The sequence below is a fragment of the Hipposideros armiger genome, unplaced genomic scaffold, assembly GCF_001890085.2.
Source record: "Hipposideros armiger isolate ML-2016 unplaced genomic scaffold, ASM189008v1 scaffold_49, whole genome shotgun sequence".
NCBI lineage: Eukaryota > Metazoa > Chordata > Mammalia > Chiroptera > Hipposideridae > Hipposideros > Hipposideros armiger.
The window spans coordinates 3,445,550-3,470,424 of NW_017731399.1; the positions used below are offsets into that span (position 1 = coordinate 3,445,550).

At 37.0% G+C, this 24,875-nt stretch overlaps 1 protein-coding gene and 1 pseudogene across 2 annotated transcripts in view; one reads left to right on the forward strand and one right to left on the reverse strand.

Annotated features, from left to right (window-relative positions):
- Positions 1 to 18,721, reverse strand: part of DNAL1 (dynein axonemal light chain 1) — a 36,275-nt gene extending 17,554 nt beyond the window's left edge. The window contains exons 1-4 of one of the 2 annotated variants that reach the window (XM_019640265.1): positions 18,638 to 18,721; positions 13,673 to 13,711; positions 7,844 to 7,953; positions 4,964 to 5,019 (exon numbers count right to left, since the gene is read on the reverse strand). In XM_019640265.1, coding sequence (XP_019495810.1) covers positions 4,964 to 5,019; positions 7,844 to 7,953; positions 13,673 to 13,711; positions 18,638 to 18,640 — 208 coding nt within the window. In that variant the 5' untranslated portion in view covers positions 18,641 to 18,721. Of the gene's footprint in view, positions 1 to 4,963; positions 5,020 to 7,843; positions 7,954 to 13,672; positions 13,712 to 18,159; positions 18,547 to 18,637 lie in introns of those variants that run through there. The other variant, XM_019640264.1, reaches the window with a different exon arrangement.
- LOC109381534 (guanine nucleotide-binding protein G(s) subunit alpha pseudogene) lies at positions 8,538 to 9,848 on the forward strand (annotated as a pseudogene).
- Positions 18,722 to 24,875: the final 6,154 nt, after the last annotated feature.

A 24,875-nucleotide genomic window follows, 5' to 3' on the forward strand; every position in this document is an offset into this window, starting at 1 on the left:
TGTGTCATATATAGTTATATAAACTTTAGTTTTAATTTATTTAATCAATTATTTTAAATTCTTATGAGAAACATTTAACTTTCAGAACAAGGAATTTTAAGACTGATCTAATTCATGCAAAATGGTTTAAGTACTGAAACAAGAATTGGGTCCCCTCAAAATTCATATGATGAAGTTCTAACCCCCAGGACCTTAGAATGTGATTCTATTTGAAGATAGGGCCTTGAAAGAGGTAAGTAAAGTAAAATGAGATCATTTTAGGTAAAATCCAATATGACTAGTACCCTTATAAGAGCAGATTAGAAACAGAAACAAACAAAAACAGAGGAAAGACCATGTGAAGACAAAGGGAAAAGATGGCCATCCACAAGCCAAGGAGAGAGGTCTCAGAAGAAATCGATCCTGCTGACAGCTTGATCTTAGACTTCTAGCCTCCACAACTGTGAGAAAATTAATTTCTGTAGTTTAAGCCACCCAGTTTGTGGGATTTGTTATGGCAGCCCTAGCAAACCAATAAATCCATATAACTGTAAATGTGTGAAAATTAAATATTTAAGAAAATCACAAAATCAATTATTGGCTAAAGTTTCTTGATATGGAAAATGTATCATTTTAATTTTTTTTCTATTTCATGCAGGATAAAAAGCTTATTCAAAAAGTTATTCATTCAACACATAATTACTGAGCATCAACTATATGCCAGGAACAGCAGTAAGCACTTGCAATATAACTGAATAATATGCATAAAAATTCCTGCTGTCAGGGGCCGGCCAAGTGGCTCAGTTAGTTAAGAGCTCACTCAAGAGTACAAGCTCTAGGTTAAGAGCTCACTCAAGAGTTTGAGCTCTGAGCAACAGTGGTTCGAGTCCTGGCCCGAGCTGAGCAGCTGCTGAGCTGCCAACAGGTGGCAGGATGGCTCAGCTAAAAACAAACAAAAAAATTCCTGCTGTCATGGAGCTAATATTCAGCAGATAGTAAACAAAATAAATATGTATATTAGATCCTGACGTGTGAAAGAAAAAAAAAAAGCAGGTAAAAGGAATGAAACGTCAAGGGGTTTGGTAGTAGTTAACATTTTATTTCTTTACTGCCCCACACCCCAGCTGTTGACATTTTAGATGGATGGTGACTTCTAAGTCTTTACTCAAAGGAAGTGAGGCAGCTAGCCATGAGGATTTCTGGAGGAAGAACAGTTTACAGGCAGAGGGAACTTCAAGTGTAAAGGCTTTGAGGCAGGACCACATCAGAAATATTCACAAAACACAAGCTAGCTGAGAGTATGGAGGGGAGAGTAACAGGAAATGAAATTAGAAAGATAATAGACCTTATAAGGGATGTATGAGAGAGGGGTCAAGAAATTACCAAGGAGTTTATCCTAGCAATGGGAAGGATGGAGTTGTCGCTGAGATAGACACTTAAGAAGTTGGTTAAGCTGGGGCTGGGGAAGGATATCAGGATTCAGTTTTGAGCATGTAAAGAATGAGATGTTTACTAGATGTTCCATGGAAGTATCAGGCAACTGACCGTGTGAATCTGGAGTTCAGAGGAGATGCCTGGGCTAGAGATAAAAATTTGGGAGCCACCAGCATTTAGATAGTAAAGCCATTATCTGGAAGAGATCATCTAGGGACTAGGTGAAGATAGAAAAGAGAAGAGATCCAAAAACTGAGTCATGGGGGCACTCCAACCTTTAAAAGTTGGGGACACGAGACTGGGAAGAAGTAGCCAGAAAAGGCAGGAGGAAATCAGGAGGATATAGTGTCCTAGAAGCCACATATTAAAATTGCTTCAAAGAGAAAAGAAATCATCCATGTCAAAATATGCTGGTAGGTCAACTAAGATAAGGACTGAAAAATTACCTCAGAAGTTAGAGATAACAAATATATGCAACTTTCAAAGATAATATCTAACAATATATAAAACTCCTTTTTCAGAAAGTGCACATGAAAATGGTACTGAAAGGCTAAAAAGATCTTATTGATTGCTGCATAGGGAAATAAGTTATAATATCAAATTTAATAGATTAAGTGTTCTAACATAACACAATTATATATTTTCCATATTTTAAATGCTGCATAAGTAGAGTACCACTAAAAGGGAAATGTTTTTCTGCATACAAGTTCATGATGAAAATCAAAAAAGTGGCTTCAAGTTGTATGTTTATTTATTTAGTAAACTGGAGGAGCAAAGTATAATTTTTTTACCAAAAATACAAGGCAACAAAATTTATTTTCTAATCTTTAATATGAGATTATTAATATTCACATTTTACGGCGTTTTAGTCACAGTTTTAAACAAAGTGATGTCATGCAGTTTTCCAGTCAGTTTTGGTATAATAAATATAAACTGCTATTAGGATTATTCTGCCTTATGAACCCGCTGTTAAATAGGAATACCTACTTATTTCAGATCCTCTCACCATAGCAAAAAAGGTAAGGCTACAGTGCTCATGAAGGGAAAGGGGTGGGAGGCAAGCTAGAGTCGTATATTCAATCCTTCTCATGGATCTGTTGGCTTCTTTTCTCTTCCTAGTCACAGATAAAGTGTATTGCCTGGTCATAGACTGCAGAAGCACTATTTGTTACAAGCAGAACTAAGATGAGATGAGTCACGTATAATAGTAAATACATAGTACAAATGCCTATATCCTCTCATTCTATGTATACATCAGGCATCAATAATTGATCAAGGAACTCTTTCCACTGAATTTTGGGAACTCTTCTTAATGCCATTATCCTGAGTCACCACCAATTGACCAAGATTAGAATATGAGTTAAAACCCATTGCCAGTCCTACATAGGAGGTTATCCATTTTTACTATTGTCAATGTCATGTTTTTATGAAAGGAAAAGCATGTTATCTGTATTGAAAAACATTGTTATCAATTTAGTCTCATGTAAGCAAGTTATTTCAATCATGGACAAAGCAAAGAATAAAATGAAACATTTCAAATTGTTTAATGAGTCACTGAGAAATTGGAATAGATGGAGTCACCTTATGCACAGCCCTAACAGTAACAAGTTCTCCAGCACTACATAAATCCCCAATGCCAACTCTGAGTAAGGTACTGGGGAAGACGGAGATTTGGAATAGAAGATAAAAAGATTAATAAGACGTGATGCTTGCCCCCAAGGAGCTCATTATGTAAACAGGCAGAATATGTCCTCACTAACTATAAAAATGACTAATATTCCTTAAGCATCAATATGTACCAGGCACTATTCTAAGTCCTTTATATATACTAACTCTAATATTCACATTATGTGAAGTAATTATTACTATAATCCAAGATAGACTGTTATAAATGTTCCCAAAGGAATAATTATGATGATGGAGATTAGAGACATCTTTAGAGGAAAAAATGACATTTAAACTTGGCATTTGTAATCTTATTTTTGTTTCTTGTAGGATTTTCCTGTTAGAGGAAGGGGCTGTTCTCAGTGAAGAGCACTGCATTAACAAGTGCACAGTCATAAAAAAGAATGATGTGTTTGGGTGCAAAAGAGTGGTACAAGCTTTTGGATGACTTTCAATGCAACATTAAGGTATTTGGTCTTTACTAGGCAAATAAGAGCCATAAAGGTCTCTGATCTGAACAAATGATATTTTTAGGAAGAAAACTCTGGTATCAGTGCTGATGAGCAGAAAGATGAGAGACAAGGAGATCAATTAGGAGGCTATTATGAAAGTCTTAAGGCAGGGCTTTTCAAACCTTGTGAAATCAACTTAGTGGGCTGTGACAAGCATTTAAAAAAAGAAAGTTAAATTTTAAAAATGTAGACAGGAACCTATGCTATAAGGGTAAATATTGCTTAACCAATTTTATCCCAATTCATATGTATATGCATATATTTGATAATGTGTATTTATATGAATACATGTACTGAATCATAAATTCAAATGTATTTCTTACTGTGGAAAGTGGTCAAAAACATTTGATAAACACCAACTAAGGGAGAGACGATTAGGGTCTAAAGCTGTAGCTCCTGGAAAATGGAAAAGTAACAAAGTTATCTGAGAACTCTTTCAAAGAGTTGAGTTAACAGGACTTATTGATGAACTTGGATGTATGGCTTGAAGGAAGTAAAGGGGGGTGTATGGTAAGCTAAACAACGGCTCACCAAAAAATACCTACATCCTAATCCCTAGACCCTGTGAGTGTTACCTTATATGGGGAAAAAGTACTTTGTAGATGTAATTAAGTTAGGGAACTTAAGATAGGGAAAGTATCCTCAATTATCCAGGTGTTCCCTAAATGCAATCACAGGGATCCTCAAAAGAGAAAGACTTGACACAGACAAAAGAGGAGAAAGCAGTATGATCACAAAGGCAGGGATTGGGGTGATGTCATCACAAACCAAAGAATGGGGCAGCCACCAGAATCTACAGCAGACACAAGGAACAGATAATCCCTCCCCTAAAGCCTCCAGAGGGAGTGTGGCTCTGTCAAAACCTTGATTTTGGCCCAGTGAAACTGAGTGCAGACTTCTGGCCTGGAGAACTATCAGGGAATACATTTCTGTTGTTTTAAAGCCACCAAGTTTCAGCTGCCATAGGAAATAAGCACGAAGAGTCAGAGGCCTCGGCAACTGTGTAGGTGGTGATGTCAATAACAAAGATAAGGAGCACAGGAAAAAGAAGGATGGTGAGGAACTAAATTTTAAATATAACAAATATGAAACACAGACAAATCTGGTAAAAAATATATAATAAGAAATCTGGTTTTTTATTTAAGATATCTCACTTCTAATCCTGTAAAAGCTTTAAAATGTTCAGGTCTCATGTATCTGTAATTTTCTTTGGATAATCAAACTTAAGATACGTGGTTTATATATTCTTTCTGTCATCTGACAATAGCTGTGGTTAAAACAGGTGCCAGCTTCTGGGATTATGTAGTGTCTCTGGAATGTTATTTCCAATAACTAGAAAATCTAAGAACCATCTGTTATTGTGGATCACTTACTTAAGCCATTCAGGTTGGCAATTTTTTCAATGCAGTTTGTAGACAGTGAAAGCTTCCTTAAAAAAAAAAAAAGGAAAACTTGAATTAATATGAAAAAATTTTAAATGTTATATCAGAAATTATTTTCAAGTGTCCATAGGAGATAATATTTAAGGCATACTTCATTTTGACCCTGAATCCTTTTTTCTCCCAGACACGGCATGTATCCCTTCATTTTGAAATCTTTATACTTTTTTCTGATTACACACCCATTTTAGAAAATTAAAAAAAACCTTTTTGAGGATAATTTGGTGTTATCTATATAATATTTTAATGCATGTATACTTTAACCCAGTAATTCATTTTTAGGAATATATCTTATTGAAATACTAATAGAAATGCCAAAAGATATATGAACTAGATTATTGATTGTATTATTGTAAGAGCAAAAAAATGGGGAAAAAAATCTATAAACATCCATCAACTGAGGAATAGATAGTGAACTACTACAGTGCCACTAAAACAAATGATATTGGGCTATAGATGCCAACTTAGGAAGCTGTCCACGATATGTAATTAAGTTTAAAAACCACCTAGCAGAACAATACATTCTATATGATTCCCTTTTGTAAAAAGCAGGACTATATATATGCGCCTATAGAGATACTTGTTTTCTCTTGTGTTGAATCATTCAGAAATGCATAAATATGTAATCCTAACCACCCCACACATTCTTCCAGAGATACTCTTAATAGTTCATATATATCTATCTAGATTTTTCTATACATACTTTAATTACATAAAAACAAATTTTTAAAGGGAGCATAATTACACATTCTTAGTCTTCCTTTCTTGACAAAATGTTTAATATCTTAGTAAATTTCATGCAAAAAATATAATAAAAGCTAATTTTATTGACTTCTTAGTGTGAGTCCAGTATTCTAAGTACTTTACATGTATTAACTATTTTAACCATCACAACAATCCTGTGAAATAAGTATTATTATTACCCATATTTTACAAATGAGGAAACTGAGGCACAAAGATTTTAAGAAATTTGCCTAATATTACATAGCCAGAAAGTGGCAGAGTCAAATTTAAACCCCCCAAATTTGATTCTAGAACACGTAATCATATTCTTTCTGAATTTACCTGAAGAGGAATTATTCATTTTTTTATTTGAAATAGCAAAATCAATTACTGTTTAGTGTAAATTATTGGTCAAATCTGCATATCTTCTAGTCATCCCCTACTCCCAAGAACTACTAGTGAAAAATGTAGTTCCTTAAATCTGGGAATATGGTTTGGAGAATAATTCTTTAATTGTTGTTTGGACAACTTGCCCAAAGAGACTGTCAGGTAAAATACGAACAGGTTTTCTTTCTAAGCGGTTTCCAAAGTACAATCATACGGGGTACAAAATTTCTCAAATGTTTGTCTTTGAAATGGTTTTATGATCAAAATATATTTGTCCACTTTGAAATAATGCTCGTGGAAATCATGTTTTTGAAGCAAAAGAAATAAAAACAACTCTAAGATGGATTTGTATGTAACATACTGTGCTCTCATCAGAATGGGCAAATTGCATACAATAACTAAATATGTTTGCTTTTCCCTTTAATTCCAAAGACAGATATTAGTCTAATGCACAGGTTCATAAATATGTGTCTAAGAAACACCCAAGTTGCTTAGTATAAATAAAGGTTCCTAGGTTTCATCATTAGATATTCTGTTTCATAAATTTGGAGTGGGGTTTATCTCCTGCATAAGGAGATTCTCATGTAGGTAGTCAGGGGACTACACTTAGAAAAAGAGAGAATGAAGAAATCAGAAAGAACCTCAAGTGATTCTATAACATTCTACAGCCCTGACAAGAAATACTGCAGCCTGAGAGCATGGTTACCAGGTGTCATGGGATAACTGCCACAGAACCCTGATAAAAAGCATATGGAGTATTTAGAAAGTAAGTTAAAAAATTAATATAGCTCTGATACTTAAAGTCATAGGAAAATAGGACTACAAAATAATAAGTGTAACTTGGTCTCAAATACAAAAAAGTTAGAAGGCTCAAACATCAAAATGCTAACAATGGGTCTTAAAAGGTGGTGTAGGGGCCGGCCGAGTGGCTCAGTTGGTTAAGAGCTCGCTCAAGAGTTTGAGCTCTGAGGAACAGCGGTTTGATTCCCTGCCCGAGCTAAGCAGCCACTGAGCTGCCAACAGGTGGCAGGATGTCACAGCTTAAAAAAAAAAAGGTGGTGTAATTCTGGTTGATAGAAATTCCTTTTCTTTGTGCTTTTTATGTTTTCTAGATGTTTTACAATGTATTTTTATAATTTGAAGAGTTTTTTAAAAACAGTATCTCTTAGGCCTCTAGTAAGTATAGTACTGACTCCAGTGGATAATTGTATAAGAGAAACTACTAGACTTTATGACACAGTAATAGTTTTATTGTATTATTTAGCTTCTCCCAAGAGACAAGGAAATTTCTATTTTTCAGGCGGATTATAAAAATTGTACTGAAAAAAATATTGTAGTGTTCAGGATTACAGGATTACTCTATTAAAAATCTTATAAACCAATAATCTTTTTTTTTTTTTATTAAACTGAGCCACCCTGCCACCTGTTGGCAGCTCAGCGGCTGCTCAGCTCGGGCCGGCAATCAAACCGCTGTTGCTCAGAGCTCAAACTCTTGAGCGAGCTTTTAACCAACTGAGCCACTCGGCCGGCCCAATAAACCAATAATCTTTTATGTTTGGCCTTGCCAAAGGAAGAATTAATTAAGTAAAAAAAAAGAAAGGAAGAAAAGATCACAAAAAAACACTTTTTTAGTTTGTGTCTTTAGAAAAGGAAGGGAAACTTAACAGCAATACTAGAAGGATGAACAAAGAGAAGAGAACTTACTCGCAATTAGCAAGCAGGGACAAGGATGCATCCATCTTCTCTATAGGAGGAATCTGGGCATAAAGCTTTATCTCTTTGGCTTCTGATGGCTTCTGACTGGTTTTCTCTTCCTGTGATAAAAATTAATTTGGAAGAAAATGATCCCTGGCTGTAATGTGGAACTAAAGAAGGCCAGAATTTCTCAAAGTTTTTCTATTTCGAAACAATTATTACAATTTAATAATTCTGTGTATTCTATATGGTTCACTTATTGACATTTACTTACTGACCCTGATAACCAAGCTTCTATTCATATATGGCTGACTCTGATAATTCATTGTTAGATCCCAACCAAAGGGAAAAAAAGGAATAAATAAAATAACTTTAATTTCTGTAATATTTAAAATCCCTTAAGTGTGTATCAATTAATAAACAAAAAACACAACAACAAAAACATTTTCCTGGGAAGAATTCCTTGGCCCTAAACAACCGTTCCTTAAATATCAGATTCAGACTTGTACAATCAACTGTTTTGTCATCATGTCTTCTTCCATACACAGATCAGTCTGAGTTAGAATCACAAACTACCAAGAATTTTGGAAGATATTCTCTTTGTAACACAGCTGAGGTAAAAACTAATTGCTCTACAATAATTTACTACTGAATTCTACCTTAGAGTTTAATTTTGGTACTAAGCACACAATTCAAAATTTAATTACCAGTAGAGCAGCTCCCGCAGCTCCTGCTCTGGTCCAACTTAGCCCAGAGAGGACACAGAGAGGACATCAGTCCCCGTGGCTTCGGCTGGAGGGGTGAGGACCCGCAGGCTGCAAGGGGCTACAGCGATGGTAGTGAGAAGGCCACCAAAGAGCAGGACATCAAAAACTACCTGAAAGAGGCCACTGAAACCATCGTGGCCACCATGAGCAACCTGGTGATGCCCCCCGCCACTCCCACCCACCCCAGTGGAGCTGGCCAACCCTGAGAAGAAGGTCGGAGTGGACTGCATTCTGAGTGTGATGAACGTGCCTGACTTTGATTTGCCTCCAGAATTTTACCATCACGCCTAGGCTCTGAGAGGATGAAGGAGTCTGTGCCTGCTCTGAGCGCTCCAAGTACTAGCTGATTGCGGCCCAGTACTTCTGGACAAGATCGATGCCATCAAGCAGGCTGACTGTGTGCCCTGAGATCAGGATCTGCTTCGCTGCAATGTCCTGACTTCTGGAATCTTTAAGACCAAGTTCCTGGTGGACAGAGTCAACTTCCACGTTTGACGTGGATGGCCAGCGTGATGCTCCCTGCAAATGTGTCCAATGCTTCAATGATGTGACTGCCATCATCTTTGTGGTGACCAGCAGCAGCTACAACACGATCATTCAGGAGGACAACCAGAGCACAACAGCCCACAGGAGGCTCTGAACCTCTGCAAAAGCATCTGGAATGTACCATCTCTGTGATTCTTTCTGTTCCTCAACAAGCAAGACCTGCTCACTGAGAAAATCCTTGCTGGAAAATCGAAAATTAAGGACTACTTTACGGAATCTGCTCGCTACACTCCTCCTGAGGATGCTACTTCCGAACCTGGAGAGGACCCACGTGTGACCTGGGCCAAGTACTTCATCCGCGATGAGTTTCCAAAAAGCAGCACTGCCCGTGGAGACGCACACTACTGCTACTCCCACTTCACCTGCACTGTGGACACCGAGAACATCTGCCATGTGTTCAACAACTGCTGTGACATCATCCAGCGCATGCACCTTCATCAGTACGAGCTGCTCTAAGAAGGGAACCCTCAAATTTAATTAAAGCCTAAAGCACAATTAAAAGTGAAACGTAATTGTATACGTAGTTAATCACCTGCCATAGGGCATGATTAACAAAGCAACTTTTCCTTTCCCCCTTGAGTGATTTTGTGAACGCCCCCTTTTCCCTTCAGCTTGCTTAAATATTCCTAATTTAGAAAGCTTAAGAGGGCCTAAAGAAAAAAAGGACACAAAACTTCCCTTTCTCTTTAAGTAAATAAAATAACAGCAGCAAACAGAAATAAAGAAATAAATATTGTGCGGCATTTAAAAAGTCAAAATTAAATGTGAGCAAGAAAATTTAATTACCAGTATATGCTGTCTAGTAATATTTTCTAAGTACATTAATATCTATAGTCAGTTCTATCTCTCCAACAAAACAGGGAGCTCCTAAAGCTCAAGGACCATTCCCTTTGCTTTCCTATAACCTAATGCAATAAGACAGAAAAGAGGCTTCTTTTAAAAAACCAAATCATAACACATCAATAACAGAAAATATACAATCAATTGAAAGAAAGAAAATTAATACACATCCACTCGGTACTTATTTTTGTGCCATAAGCCATAAATTTGTAGGTTAGGGGAGGGGAAACTGACACCTAGTGATAAATGTAAGGTTAATCAGTGAGTGAGTGAGCCTGATGTCTTCAAATAATCTTAAAGCCAAAGATTCATGGCCACAATGTAATCTAGAAATAGAACCTACAAATACAAAACAAACAAAACAAACAATAAAACCAATCACTGGTTATTATAAGTAAATCAAATAAAGTCCTAAAATCTGATTAAAGGGAAATCAAATCTAATACTAATCCTATTCCATACTGTATTTTTTCTTTAACAAAACAGGTATTCCACTAACCAAAAAGAAATCAATTTTTTAAATGCAACTAGAGTAAAAAGCTTATAAGCACTGAAACAAGAATGCAAATATTTCATTATCCTGTCTACTTTGTCTATTTTCCCTAGACGCCAAGTCTCCTGAAAAACTTTTTATTCAAAGCCCAGTTACAAAAGTAAGAGAGATATTATTATGCAAAAAACTATTGATGACATAGCCAAATAAGTTATCACTGGGCATAGAAACTGAGGAGCTATCTCTATACCATGTGGAAATTCTATCTATAATACTGAATTACAACTGTTCAAACTTTATAGAATGTTACATTAAAGTATTTGTTTATATTTAATGCCTATTTTTACAATATGGTTTCCTTTCTAATATTACTATACGCTTTAGTATTCTTTCCAGCTTTATTGAGATATAACTGAAATTATAACATTGTATAACTTTAAGATATACAACTAAAGTTAATTTACCATAAGGTGAGTTAACACATCTATCACCTCACATAATTTTTTTTTGAGTTAAGAACATTTAAGATCATTTTAGCAACTTTCAAGTATATAATATGGTATTATTAACTATAGTCACCATGCTATACATTATTCCCCAGAACTTGTCTTATAATTGGAAGTTTGTTCCCTTTGACCATCTCTCCATTTCCTCCACTCCCAAACCCCTGACAAACAGCATTCTACTCTCTGCTTCTATGAGTTTGGCTTTATTATATTCTACATATGAGTGACGTCATATACTATTCGTCTTTCTCTGACTCGACTCAGCATAATACACTCAAGGTCCATCCATGTTGCCGCAAATGGCAGGATTTCCTTTTTTATGGCTGAATAATATTCCACTGTATATGTATGCCACATTTGCTTTATCTTTTCATCCATAAATAGACACTTAGGTTGTTTCCATGTCTTGGCTATTGTGAATAATGCTGCAATGAACATGGGGATACAGATATCTCTTCAAGATAATATTTCATTTCCTTCACATATATAACTATTGGGTCTTTGGAAAAGTCATGACGTATTTTGTCTATGTTTTTGAAAGGTCACTTATTTATATAAAGAACAAAGATCAATCAATGATATATTGCCCGTTTTGTTCGATAACCTTTTGCCATCTTTCAGTGAGCTTCCTAATTCCTTGTTCATAGAAGGACCTGTCTTTATTTGCAAAAAACTGAACAAGGTGCTGATTTACAGCCTCATCTGAATTGAATGATATACTACACAAGGAGTTTTGAAGAGAGCAAAACAAGTGGAAGTCTGATGGTGCAAGGTTAGGCAAGTACGGTGGGTGCGGCAACACATCCCATCCAAGCTCCAATCATTTTTGATGGGTGATCAAACTTGTGTGTGGTCTCACATTGTCACGATGGAACACAACTCCTTTACAATTAACAAGCTCTGGACATTTCTGGATGACGGATTTGTTCAAACTGACCAATTGCTAATAGTACACATTCGAATTGTTTGGTTCCTTGGTAGCTCTAAAAACATGACACCTTTAACATCCCACCACACTGAGAGCATAGCCTCCCTCTGACAAATGTCTGCTTTTGATGTCGTTTGAGGTGAATTATCACGTCGGGACCAAGACCATTTGTGCACCACATTGTTGTAAACAATCCACTTCTCATCACCAGTTATCAGTCACTTCAAAACGGGATCGTTTTCCTCACGTTTAATGAGCATATTGCAGATATTTATACGCGCCATCAAATGAACTTCTTTGAGTTCAAGTGGAACCCAAATATCGAGCTTGCTTACGTATCCCAGCTTCTTCAGGTGGTCGTGAACACTTGAATGATGGATGTTCAATGTTTCTGCAATCTCTCGTGTCGTGTAACGTAGGCTTGACTCGATCAATGCCTTTATTTTGTCGTCATCAACCTCGGTGGGCTTCCCTGACCAAGGAGCATCATTGAGCTCAAAATCACCAGCATGGAATTTCGTGAACCATCATTGGCACTGACGTTCTTGTAGAGCATTATCACCGTAAACTTTATGCAACTTTTCACAAGCTTGACGCACATTCTTCCCTTAATGGAAGTAAAACAGTAAAATATGGCAAAAATGCACAGTTTGGTCTCCCATCTTCAACTTGTAAAATCTCCAAAACTCAACCAAATCGTTCAATTTTTTTTTAGAATGAAGCTAGAATTGTCAGCTGTCAAATGACATAGCAATAACATAGCTGCGAATGACTCTAGTACCTCCAAAAATGAACTAGTGCCATCTGTTGCAAACATGAGTCATGACTTTTCCAAAGATCCAATATAAGTGGGATTGCTAGATCATACAGTAGTTCTAGTTTTAATTTTTTTGAGGAACCTCCATACTATTTTCCATAATGATTATACCAATTTACATTCCCACCAACAGTGTACAAGGGTTCCCTTTTTTCCACATCCCCACCAACTCTTATATTTTTTCTTTTTGACTTTAGCCATTTTCACAGGTATGAGGTGATATCTCATTGTGGTTTTGATTTGCATTTCCCTGATGATCAGTAAACTGAGCATCACTTCAGTATTTGTATTAAGTGTCTTTTTAGTTGTCTATGCGTAATTTTCATTTGTCCACATTGGGTGTCTGTTCTAACTTCCAAGAGGCTGAAACCATCATCTGTCTAAAACTTAGATAATCCACAACACATACCACTCTATCAACTGAAAATAACATGTAACTTAATGATGATGAAGTTGAAAAATAAAATGTACTGTAACACAGAGATTCCAGTCCTCCTATAGCAATAGATGAATCAGTCTTTCCAGATTTCAATTTTCCAGATTTCTTTAATTGAAATTTTTTATTGAGACATTTGAAGATCCACCTGCAGTTATAAAAAGTAATATAGAAAGATCCCCTGTACATTTGTCCAGTTTCCTCCAATGATAACATTTTGTTCACAACCAGGATATTAATATTGATACAATCCACTGATTTAAATCAGATTTTCCCAATTTTACTTGTATTCATTTGTACATGAGTATGAATGTGTTTGTATGTGTATATTAAGTTCTATGTAATTTTATCACCTCTGTAGGTTCATGTATCTACCACCACAGTCAAGACAGTTAAATAGTTTCTATATCATAAAGATCCCTTGTATCGAAGGGTCAGTTTTAAATAACTATCCAAAAATTCTCTTTGTATGGTTTCTAAAAGAAGTAAAAACTTATATACTTACCCATCTGGCTAGGGCTTCTTTAATCGTTGTTGCTTTTGCCTTAAAAAGAAGAAAAAACAAGTCTGTCTTTATTGGTGTCATTTGTTGATTCAACTTTCATACAATAATTATTAGCCTTGGTAACTACCATTAAAAAGATTAACTTCTTTCTTTGAGATTTTATATGGAAAGAGAGTGTTTTAATATCCTGACATCTGAAAGACTTATTTAAATACCTCTCAAAGAAATTAAGGAAATCATGATGCAATGCCCATATATGTCACTCCCACTTAGATTACAAAAAATATATAGCTTTCAACACTTGATATTAAAATATATCTTTTTTCATTGATTCTAAGATCTACATCTTCTTTTAAATTTTAACATCTTTGACGTTTGGATGCATCTTACCACCAAGAATAATTTACAATTTGCAATTACAGTGACCAGGTGGCAGTGGTGAAGTTTTAGAAAAACATTAACCATTTTATTTCATATACACATATTCCTTTTTATGTTTGCAAAGGATGACATATGATAAAAGTCTATATGCCTAAATACATTTAAAAGAACTCGGTCAGTAAGTACAAAATAAAAATTCTAAGTGATAAGAAATGATTTTTCATAGTTTAATTCCAACTTATTATTCTTTCTTAAACATAAAAATAATGTTGTACCTTATAATCAATAGTATCTTAGATTCCATATATTATGACATTTAAAACTTTAAAGGTGAGCAAAGGAAGACATCCTTTGAATTATTGCTAGAGTTCATAAAAAAGAGAGAACACTAAACAAAAACAAACAAAAAGTTTTAAAAGTATATACTACCCTTATGGTCTAGAAAGTAAAGACATATTAATAAATAACTCTTGGATTAAAAGAAAATTATAAATGAAAGTAAAATAATAAAAGAAAAGAAAAAAGTCAAAATTTGAGAAATATGTATAAAACTTAAAAGGAAACTTATAGCTTCAAATACATTTACTTGAAAAGAAGAGACAACAAGAGATAGAAAAAAAATAAGCTAAGCAGTCATGATATTTGAAAAAGTACATGATTTCAAACCCAAAGAAGGCAGAAGGAAATACAAAGGACGAAGTCAATGAGAAATAGAACAAAGGGTGGAAGAGATTAATAAAACTAAAAGTTGGCTCTTAAATCTCTGGCAAATCTGAACGAGCAAAAAAGAAAGATATACAAATTAAAAACATACACTGAGTAAGGGGAAATAACACACATACCACAGAGATTTAAAAAATAAAATATTATAAGCAAATATATGGTAATAAGTTTGAAAAGCTAGACAAAGTATGCATTTCTAGAAAAAAACGAAAAGTGCTAGAACTGTCACAAGAATCAGAAAATATGAATAAACCAATAACTGTTTAAAACATTAAAAAGATAATCAAAGAGATTTACCCTCATCTTTCTCTCCTAAAGCTTCAAGCCTAGATAATTTTACAAGTAAGTTCTACCAAGCTTTCGAGAAACAGATACTCTCTGTTATACAAGTTGTCTCAGAAACCAGAAAAAGAGGGAAAGCTGCCAATTTACTTTATGAGGCTAGAATAACGATGCCATAACCAGATAAGGAGTCCTCTTTACTTCTCAAAGATTTGAAAAGCCTAGATAAGATACAATATTAGGTCTCCAAACCAATGGTATAATGATCATGATCAAGAATGGCTTTTCCCAGGAGAATAAGGATTGTTTAACAACAGAAAAATCTATAAATGTAAATAATTTGTTAATGAATAAAGGGGGGAAATCACATTTATTTTAATAAGGCAGAACTAGCACTCAATAAAGTTCTACATTTGGTATTAAAAGCTCTCAACTGGGGCCGGCCGAGTGGCTCAGTTGGTTAAGAGCTCAAGCTCTGAGCAACAGGGTCGCAGGTTCGATTCCCACATGGGCCAGTGAGCTGCACCCGAGCTGAGCTACAGCTGAGCTGCCAACAGGTGGCAGGATGGCTCAGCTGGTGAGAGCACATGCTCCTAACAAGGTTGCTGGTTGGGCTCCCACATGGGATGGTGGGCTATGCCCACCTGCAATTAAGATTGAACACAGCACCTTGAGCTGAGTGGTCACAGAGCTGCAGATGGGCGGCCGGATGGTGACTGGACTTGGAGCTGAGCTAGCGGTGCCCTCCACAACTAAGACTGAGGGACAACAACTTGGCTGTTCCCTTTCCCCAATTCCCCAACACAGTTCTCCTTCCCCAATTCCCCAATAAAATCTTAAAAAAAAAAAAAAAAGCTCTCAACTAAGAGTTTAAGGGAAATTCCTTACTTGATAAACGCTACATATCAAAAAGCTGTAACAAAACCTATACTTAAAGGAGAAATTCATTCATGTCAGCAAATATTCAGTGAATATCCACTATGTACCAAACATTCTTCTACATGCTTAGGATAAATCAATGAACAAAACAAAGATCCTTGGCTTTATGGAACTTACATCTATTGGCAGGAGACAAATAGTAAGTAATATAATTTTAAAATAAGTAGATTATATAGTATATTAGAAGATGACAATTACCAAAGAAAAAGAAAATGATGAGCTGGTAAAGGGTATCAGGATATGTGTGTATGTGTATGGAGGATGTTTATCTCAAAAAGGTGGTCAAGGTGGGCCAAATTGGAGAGGTAACATTAAAAGGATTCTAAGACCCTAAACGTATAAAGAATGTTTACTATCACTGCTACTATTCAACATCATACAAGAGGTCTTTATCAATGTTATAATAAAGAGAAATACAAATTGGAATAATTAAAAGGAGGAAATAAAACTCACTATGTGCAGATGATCATCTATGTAGAAAAACACAATAGAATAAACTGACAAATATTACAACAAATTGAGTTCAGCAAGTGAAGAACACTGTTGACAAAGTAAACAGAAAAATTGGGAGAAGATATTTTCAGTGTAAAACCAACAAAGAACTAATATCTAGATATATAAGGAAATCCTAAAATTCAAAAAAAAATTGGAAAAGTTGGCAAAAAATATACACAGAAAATTCACAGAAACTGAAATCCAGATGACTAACAAGAATATCATGAAGTATTCAAATTCATTAAAAATCAGAGAAATGCAATGGAGTTCCCATGGTATAATGGTGAACACTCTGGACTCTAAAAATCAGAGAAATGCAGACTAAAACAATGGAATACATCATCAGATTGGCAAGAGTTAAAAAAGTTGGTGATAATGTAGAGAAATGAGAATTCTCATGCATTATTGAAGGAAGTAAAAACTAACAGAGCCTTTCTGTCAGATGGCAGTGCCTAGGTAAATTATAATAAGTATACACAGACCCCATGAGTCTGCAATCCCACTTCTGGTTTTATTTTCCAGAGAAATCCTTGCATGGATCCATAAAAATATATAAGAACACTTTCAAGTTGGAAGCAATCTACCTGTCTATAAATTGGTTTATAAGGTCACTAGTTCCCATATAGATAGTAGTAATCAAAAATTGAAAAGTCTAAAAAAACAGTGGACATCATTAATTAGTAAAGCTGGCCACATAAGGAATCTCTACTCGGCTCTAGAAAACTGTTGGTAGATGGGACTTGGGACAAGAATTACCCTAGTATCTTCAAATATGTAAACTCCATTAACTGAAAGTACCATCCTTATTTTATGTACCATTAGGAAAGGAAAGATGCTGCCAATTATATAATTTCATATTTCAGCAATACAAAAATGTGGAAAAAATTGTCTGGTGATGAAATATAGTATTTCTGATTTTTCGGAGAAACCAGAAATCTGGGTTTTGATGTGAAATAGGATCACTTTTAAGACACTAGAAGCTAATTTTTTAAAATTAAAAAACCTAGATTCCAGAACTTTTTACTTTTCTTGGCAGTGGTTTTGGCTAAATGACTGCAGAATACAGTAAGGAAAGCAGGGGGGAAACTACTTTTGATTGAGGGTGGGCATGACTTCATCATTTCAATTTCTTGGGCTCAATTTCTGCCTATTTGAACAGCATTGGAAACACAAAAGGAAGACAACTAATTATACTTGTTTTTCATAAATATCTCCATCTGGCAAGACAATCACATACTTTGCTAAATAGTTTTGGCTGTATCTGTAACTAACCAACAACATCCCTTTTCAAACTACTAGTTGGAACTGCCAAGTATGTAAGCAAAACAGTGGGTATTTTAAGGAGTTAAGGAGCATCATTAGGCAAAATCATTACTTCATGAAGGGCTTTGATTGGATAGACCGCTGATAGATTTCAAATCAAAGGCAGTATTTCTCAAAATGTGCTGGGGTGCCCTCCAATTTTAGAATAACATGAGGTGCATTGTCGAAATGGACATTCCTGAACCCCCCCCCACATATTAAAAATTCATAATCTGCATTCCAACAAGCTCATAATGCATACGCCGACTAAAATCATACTTATGGTATACTGAAATTTGAGAAGCATTATCCTAAGGCATTCTATCAGAATGGGTTTTATAATGTTACCGAATAATTACACTCACAGTCATTCAGAGTTGGCAACCTGGGCACATCACAGGTTCCCCAATACTGCTGCAATCGGTGTTACACACATTCCTCTCCTAACCAGCTCCCCCCACCTCCATCCCGCCAGCGGGGGGAAACTACTTCTATGTAAAGTGATATCCTTATTCACACTCTCCCTTCCATCATCTTTCCAATTCTAATCCGCTCTTTTTCGGGAACTTATAGCTAGCTCTTTGCCCTCCCTTTTCTTTGCCAGAGTCCCTCCACATTAACCCAACCTCTAATCCGCTCCAGGCCGCCCTCACCCCAGACCACCCGGTGCCAGGGCTTCTCTTTTGCCCCAGGCCCCTGACTCCACGGAGGCACCATCCGCTACCGGCTCCCTTCCGCTGTTCGAGAACACCCTCCGCCCTCCCAATCCTCAATACTCCACAGCCACCCTTTCCACTTCCAATCTCTTCTCAGCTTTGGCTACGAGGCCTGGAAGGCACTCACCATTCCGGCGGTTGCTACTGTCACTGCTCTGGTTGCTAGGGCCCAGCGAGGTCAGCGCGCGTGCGCACTTCTTGGAGTTCTCCGCGGATCCCTACCCCGGCAGCGGTCTTTTTTCTCCGCCCTCAGGGTGGCGTGAGCGGGGAATTGTGGGACGGCTCTGCTGCAGCCTGGGTCCTCCTGCCCCGCTGCCCCTCGCTACCCAGTGGCTGCAGCGTGGCTGCTTGTGACGCAGCAGGGCTCCGGAGTTTAACCGCGCAGAGTGGTCAGAAGATGTGCTTTTCCCTACCGAAAGCACCCTCAGCTAATCTGGAGTGACGTACCTGCCTAAAGTTTGAAACTGTAAATTCTATTACAATTGCCCTGTCACATGGAAGAATTTGTAAAATTCCCTTTCCCTGTAGATGGCCCTTCCGGTTCTTCTCTTGACTGCCTGCTATAAATCACCTGACCGTCCGACTGAGGATACCCAGAGGTCAACTGGGCGGAATTTCTTGTTACTTTCCCCTAGCCCCTCCAGGGAGCCAGAGGCCGCTGAAAACAAAATGTAGGTTTTACATAATCGAGGTGTCTTTTTACCCCCAACTATCAAATTAGCCAAAAATTGTAAAAAATACACAGAGTTGCTAGGGAAGTGGAGAAACGGGACACATATATACACGGCTGTTCAAAATTGATATAGCCTTTATGGAAAGCTGTTGGCAATATGTATTAAAAGCTCTAAAACCTGCACATCTTTGACCCAGCAGTTCCACTTCAAAAACTTCATCCTGAAGAAATATCATACAAGTGCACAGAGATACATGTTCAAAGTTTTAATAGCAAAAAGAGAAACAACCCAATGTCAACAAAAGAGAGTTGGTATTATTGAACGTTCAAACAATGAAATATATACTTCCATTTAAAATGTTACTGAGGGCCAGCCGAGTGGCACGTTGGTTAGGAGTTGTTGGCTTGGCATGCCAGCTATGAGCAGCAGGACACCAGTTGGGATCCCACATGAGGGCCAGTGACACTGCGCCCTCTATAGCTAAGATGGTGAACAACAGCTCAACCTGGAGCTGGGCTGCTGTGAGTCGCTGGTGACGGTGTAGGCTGCAGTGGGGCTGGCCGGCAGCTGGCGAGAGCTTTCATGAGCTGCCCTGAGCTGCCATGAGCAGCCGTCCAATGGTGGCTCAGCTGCGTCAGCCGGAAAGAGTGTAATGATAATAGCAACATGTGCCAGTGAAGCCATGTCCTTCACAACCAAACTGAAGAACAAAAAGGACAGCAACTTGTCTGTTCCCCTTCCCCGATTCCCCAATGCTGTTCTCCCCCAATTCCCCAATTAAAAAAAAATTTTAATATAAAATGTTGCTGAAATGCATCTATTGACAGGCAAAGGTAGTCATGATGTATTCATTTAAAATACAAGTCACCAAACAAAATTATACATAGCACACACATATATACATAAGAAAACTAAAAGGGTTTAATGTTTCTTACAGACTGAACTGTGTCCCCTCAAAATGCATATGTTGAAGCCCTAATCCACAATGTGACTGTATTTGGTGATAGGGCCCTTTCAGGATGTAATTAAAGTTAAATGAGGCTATAAGAGGGGGGCTCTAATCCAATAGGACTGGTGCCCTTATAAAAAGAGGAACAGACACCACAAGTGGTTTGCACAGAGCAAAGGCCATCTGAGGACACAATGAGAAGGTGATATCTGCAAGCTAAGGAGAGAGGCCTCACCAAAAAACAATCCTATTGGCACCTTGATCATGGACTTTTAGTCTCCAGAACTGTGAGAAAATAAATTTCTGTTGTTTAAGCGACCCAGTCTGTGGTATTTTGTTGTGGCAACCCAAGCAATCTAATACAATATTCACTTTGCTTTTCTATTTTTAGATTGTTCTATAATTTGGATGTTTTACATTTTGGAATAAGAAATTTCATTTTGAAAAAGGTAATTTAATCACATTTATAAAACTAGAAAAAAGTAAAATTATTGAAGAAAATAAAAATGTATATTCATAACATATCCAACTTTTGTTCTTGTAGTGGTCTCCACACCGCCATACCTCTCTGAACTAGAATTCTTCCTTGCCTTTAAAAATCAATAGTCCTGTTGATGTGGCTGTAATGGGAATCTAATCCTTAAACATATCTCATAACCCAACAGAGTATTCCTTTTACTCAAAACTATGGATTACACAATAAGGAATTATGATTAATGGTGAAATATCATTAATAAGTCAATTTTATCTTCATGCTTGCTCAGAATATCACTTCTACTTCCTCCCTGTCATTGCAGTAGTAAGCTTTGACCACGAGTATGTTTTATGTACCATTATATAAAATACCACTATATAAACAGAAATTTGCTTGTCTTTACAAATTAATTCACAATATCTTGGTACATCTCCCATCAAGGACATCTGAGTTCCCCATTCTCAAAGGTTAAAAACATTCACACAGGGAAAGAAAAAATAATTAAATAACGTGGATGCTTTCTTTGTTCTTTCAAATCCTGGAAAATGAAAAATAGATTACAAAAGCTGTTTACCAGGGAATATGGCTTTGGGTCCACTTGCTCTTAATTGCAAGCCCTGGGTAAAAGAAAGTTGAGAGAAAGGTTAAAATTATTTGAAACATTTTCCCAAAATTCAGAAACTCTAGAAGACCCTTTGAAAAGTATAGGAAAAATACATAGTGTAAAATGATAGAAAACCAAGTATGTTAAGAAGTCTTTAATTTTTAAACAAGAACGTGTATTGAATAAGGGAAGAAAAACTGTCAAAGAGATTGAGCAAAATAGTTAAAAGTCACATACCTAAAAATAAAAATGAAAGAATTTAATGCCTAGGAGAGTCAATTCTTAAGGTTATTAAGTCAAGAGGTTTATCAATTCAAATTAGAATGAGCATTGTATCAAATTTCAGTAGTCAATTCAGATTGTGATTCTTATTATAGTTATTTGCTAAAAAGCCACTTTCTTCCCTCTCCATGTTTTTGGTCTGTTTTAAAATAAACCCCTTTTAAAAACCTTAACAGGAATAACCCCAAAATCAGCAGGTTTTGTGTGTGTGTGTGTGTGTGTGTGTGTGTGTGTGTATGTATAAATTATATATAAAGTATATACATACATATATTATACATATGTATAAAGTATATACATACATTTTACATATACTTTGTTGATGTTAACAATTTGAAACATATTCAATTTTAAAATGTCAATGGGGGGAACTATTAATAATACATGTGGTAACAACACCTCATCCTAAAATCCCTCACTGGCCACCAGGGGACACTGTTCCCTAAACCTGATTAAAGTTGGCTCCTGCCAAATTCCTTTCCTCTCTTGAAATTATTTTCGTCCAAGATTAAGAAGTCAAGGTTAAAATTGAAATGTATTAGGTGAGGCAGCACTATTGATGTACACACTGTGGAAATAATCTCTATTGTCCTGTGACCTGGCATAAATATTAAACAATGTGTATTTTTATATGCAGAAAAAAACTTACATTATATGACATTTATAGGGTTTTTGTTGTTTTTTTTAGATTTTTTTTTTAATTGGGGAATTGGGGGATGGGAACAGTGCTGGGGAATTGGGGGAAGGGGAACAGACAAGTTGCTGTCGTTTTGTTCTTCAGTCTAGTTGTGGAGGACGTTGCTTCACTGGCCCAAATTGGCACCATCATTGCGCTCTTCCCAGGCAAGGCAGATCAGTCGCCAGCTTCTGGAGGGCCGCTCACTGCGGCTGCTGGCTGCTCACGCTGGCTGCTGGTTACATACGGTAGCCCGTGGCAACCCACTGCAGCAGGGGCTGCAGCCTACGCCATCGCGGCGACTCACAGCAGCCCAGCTCCAGGTTGAGCTGCTGTTCAGCATCTTAGTTGTAGAGGGCAGTGTCACTGGCCCTCATATGTGGGATCTGAACCGGGGCCCTCTGGCATCCCAAGCCAATTCTTAACCATCGCGCCACTCAGCCGGCCCAGTTTTGTTTTTTTTTTTAAAGAAAAAGGCGTTGAACTCACAAAATAAAACTATATTTTTCCATTCATACAAATATTTGTCTGTACATGCATCAAAGTAGTTCTGGAAGGGTACACTTTATTTTTTTATTTATTAATTTTTTTAAAGAAATTTTATTGGGGAACAGTGTGTTTTTCCAGGACCCGTCAGCTCCAAGTCAAATAGTTGTCTTCAATCTAGTTGTGGAGGGTGTAGCTCCGTGGCCCAAGTGGGAATCGAACCATCAACCTTGGTGTTATGAGCCTGTGCTCTAACCACTGGAGCTAACTGGCCACCCCCTGGAAGAGTACACTTTATGTTGGTAACAGTAATTACCCCTAGGAGAAGACTAGGATTGGGTAATGAGTTAAAGAGGATTTAAAATTTTTTTCTGTATTACTTGAATCTTTTACAATGGTGAATGTATTGATATAATTTAAAACTTGTTTTCTACTATAGAACTCTTTATTAATTAAAATGCACATGTAAATGAGGTTAATTAACCCAGGGGAAAACATTCTATTAAACTATGTCAAGGAAGAAGGGTGCATATATAAATCTTGAATTTTTTTGGAAACAATTTCATTTTCAAATGTTATCCCACTTACCCCCCCACCATGAATAACATCATAATTGTCATGTATACTGATTCATGGGTCAAAAATATTTGCCACTGAAAGCATATGATCAATGAACCAAGAATTTCTGGTTTAGGGCCATACAACAACCCTGTCTTTGAAAAGTACTTGTTAAAGTCCCTCTGTCTTTGGCGAGAGAGAGAGAGAGACTACAGAGGGTGCAAAAAAAATGTATGTATACACATTTTAAGAAAGGAAGAGTATTAAAATTGTAATAATACATACCGATAACAAAAGACGAATACAAGTCACGTTTGACTTCTGTAATTACAAGAGGAGCTCAAACTGGTTACCATCAGTGTCCAGACACTTCTGATTACGGCGAACTACTGCTTGAGCAACGTTGACCAAAGTGTCCACTTGTACATTTTTGGCATTCCCAGTATATATATATATATATTTTCCCCCCTACACATACATGCCTATGAAAAGTTTTAATTTATAAATAGGCACAGTAAGGTGCTGTGTCCAGCATGGCTAGTCAAACGGGCCGAAGCGGGGGCGACGGAGGATTAAGAAAAGACAAAGAAATAGTTGAAAGCAGGGGCTAGATGGACAGCTGTCTCCTGATAGGAGGACAGTGACCCAGTCTAGCAGGGGTGGTTTACTTATATGTAGCCTTGCTTATGCGGGGCAAGGGGAGGGAATGGCCTTGGGCAGAGGATGTTCAGTGCATCAGCTACAGGATGTTTGCAACCAATGTTGCAATAAATGTATCGGACCCAGGATGTTTTATTATCAGCATAGGAAACCACCTCTGTATGCTGAGATGCTGTGTCAGCCTTGCAAAAACACAGCCAGAGTGTGCCTTGCACCAGCCTCTCCTTTACAGCTCTGGAAGGTGGGCTTGGTCTCCCGCAGTAAGGGATTAACAATAAGTAATAACACAGAACAATTATAATATGCTGTAATAAAAGTTATGTGAATGTGCTCTCCTCAAAATATCTTATTATACTGCACTCACCCTTCTTGTGATGTGAGATCACAATGCCTATGTGATGAGATGAAGTGAGGTACTCAGAATAGCATGCAATTTAAAGCTTATGCGTTATTTCTGGAATTTTCCATTTAATATTTTCTGACCACTACTGACTGCAGGTAACTGAAACTGCAGATAAGGGGGTCCTGTTGTATACCAAGTATATCAATATCCCAGTCTTTAGAGTGGGGTTCAGAGACAAGTCTTGAGTTCAGGAATGTGTACTGGCAAGAATGAAGCAGAGTCCATTTGTAAAGGGACTCGAGTATGCAGGTTCACAAAGCTCAGACATTGTCAGGTAGGGCCCAAAGGGGATATGGGACTCTTAGCAATACAGAAGCTCAGTCTTTAGAACTAGAACACAAGGCCAAAGCTAGGCCAGCAATTGAGAGTTAGGCAAGCACTTCTCACATTTCTCCTGCTTAAGGTTAAGATTGGTCCTACAGATAAGATCATGGTTAAGCCTATACATTGGATAAAGGTCAGGGAAGAAAGGAATGGGTCCAGCAGGGAAGAAAGGAGGGTTGCAAAGGCTGAGAATGCCGGAGGACCTGACAAGGAAGCCAAGATGGTTGCTTTGTTACAAAAAGGTTCCTAGGTACTCAGGAAAACCCAATACATG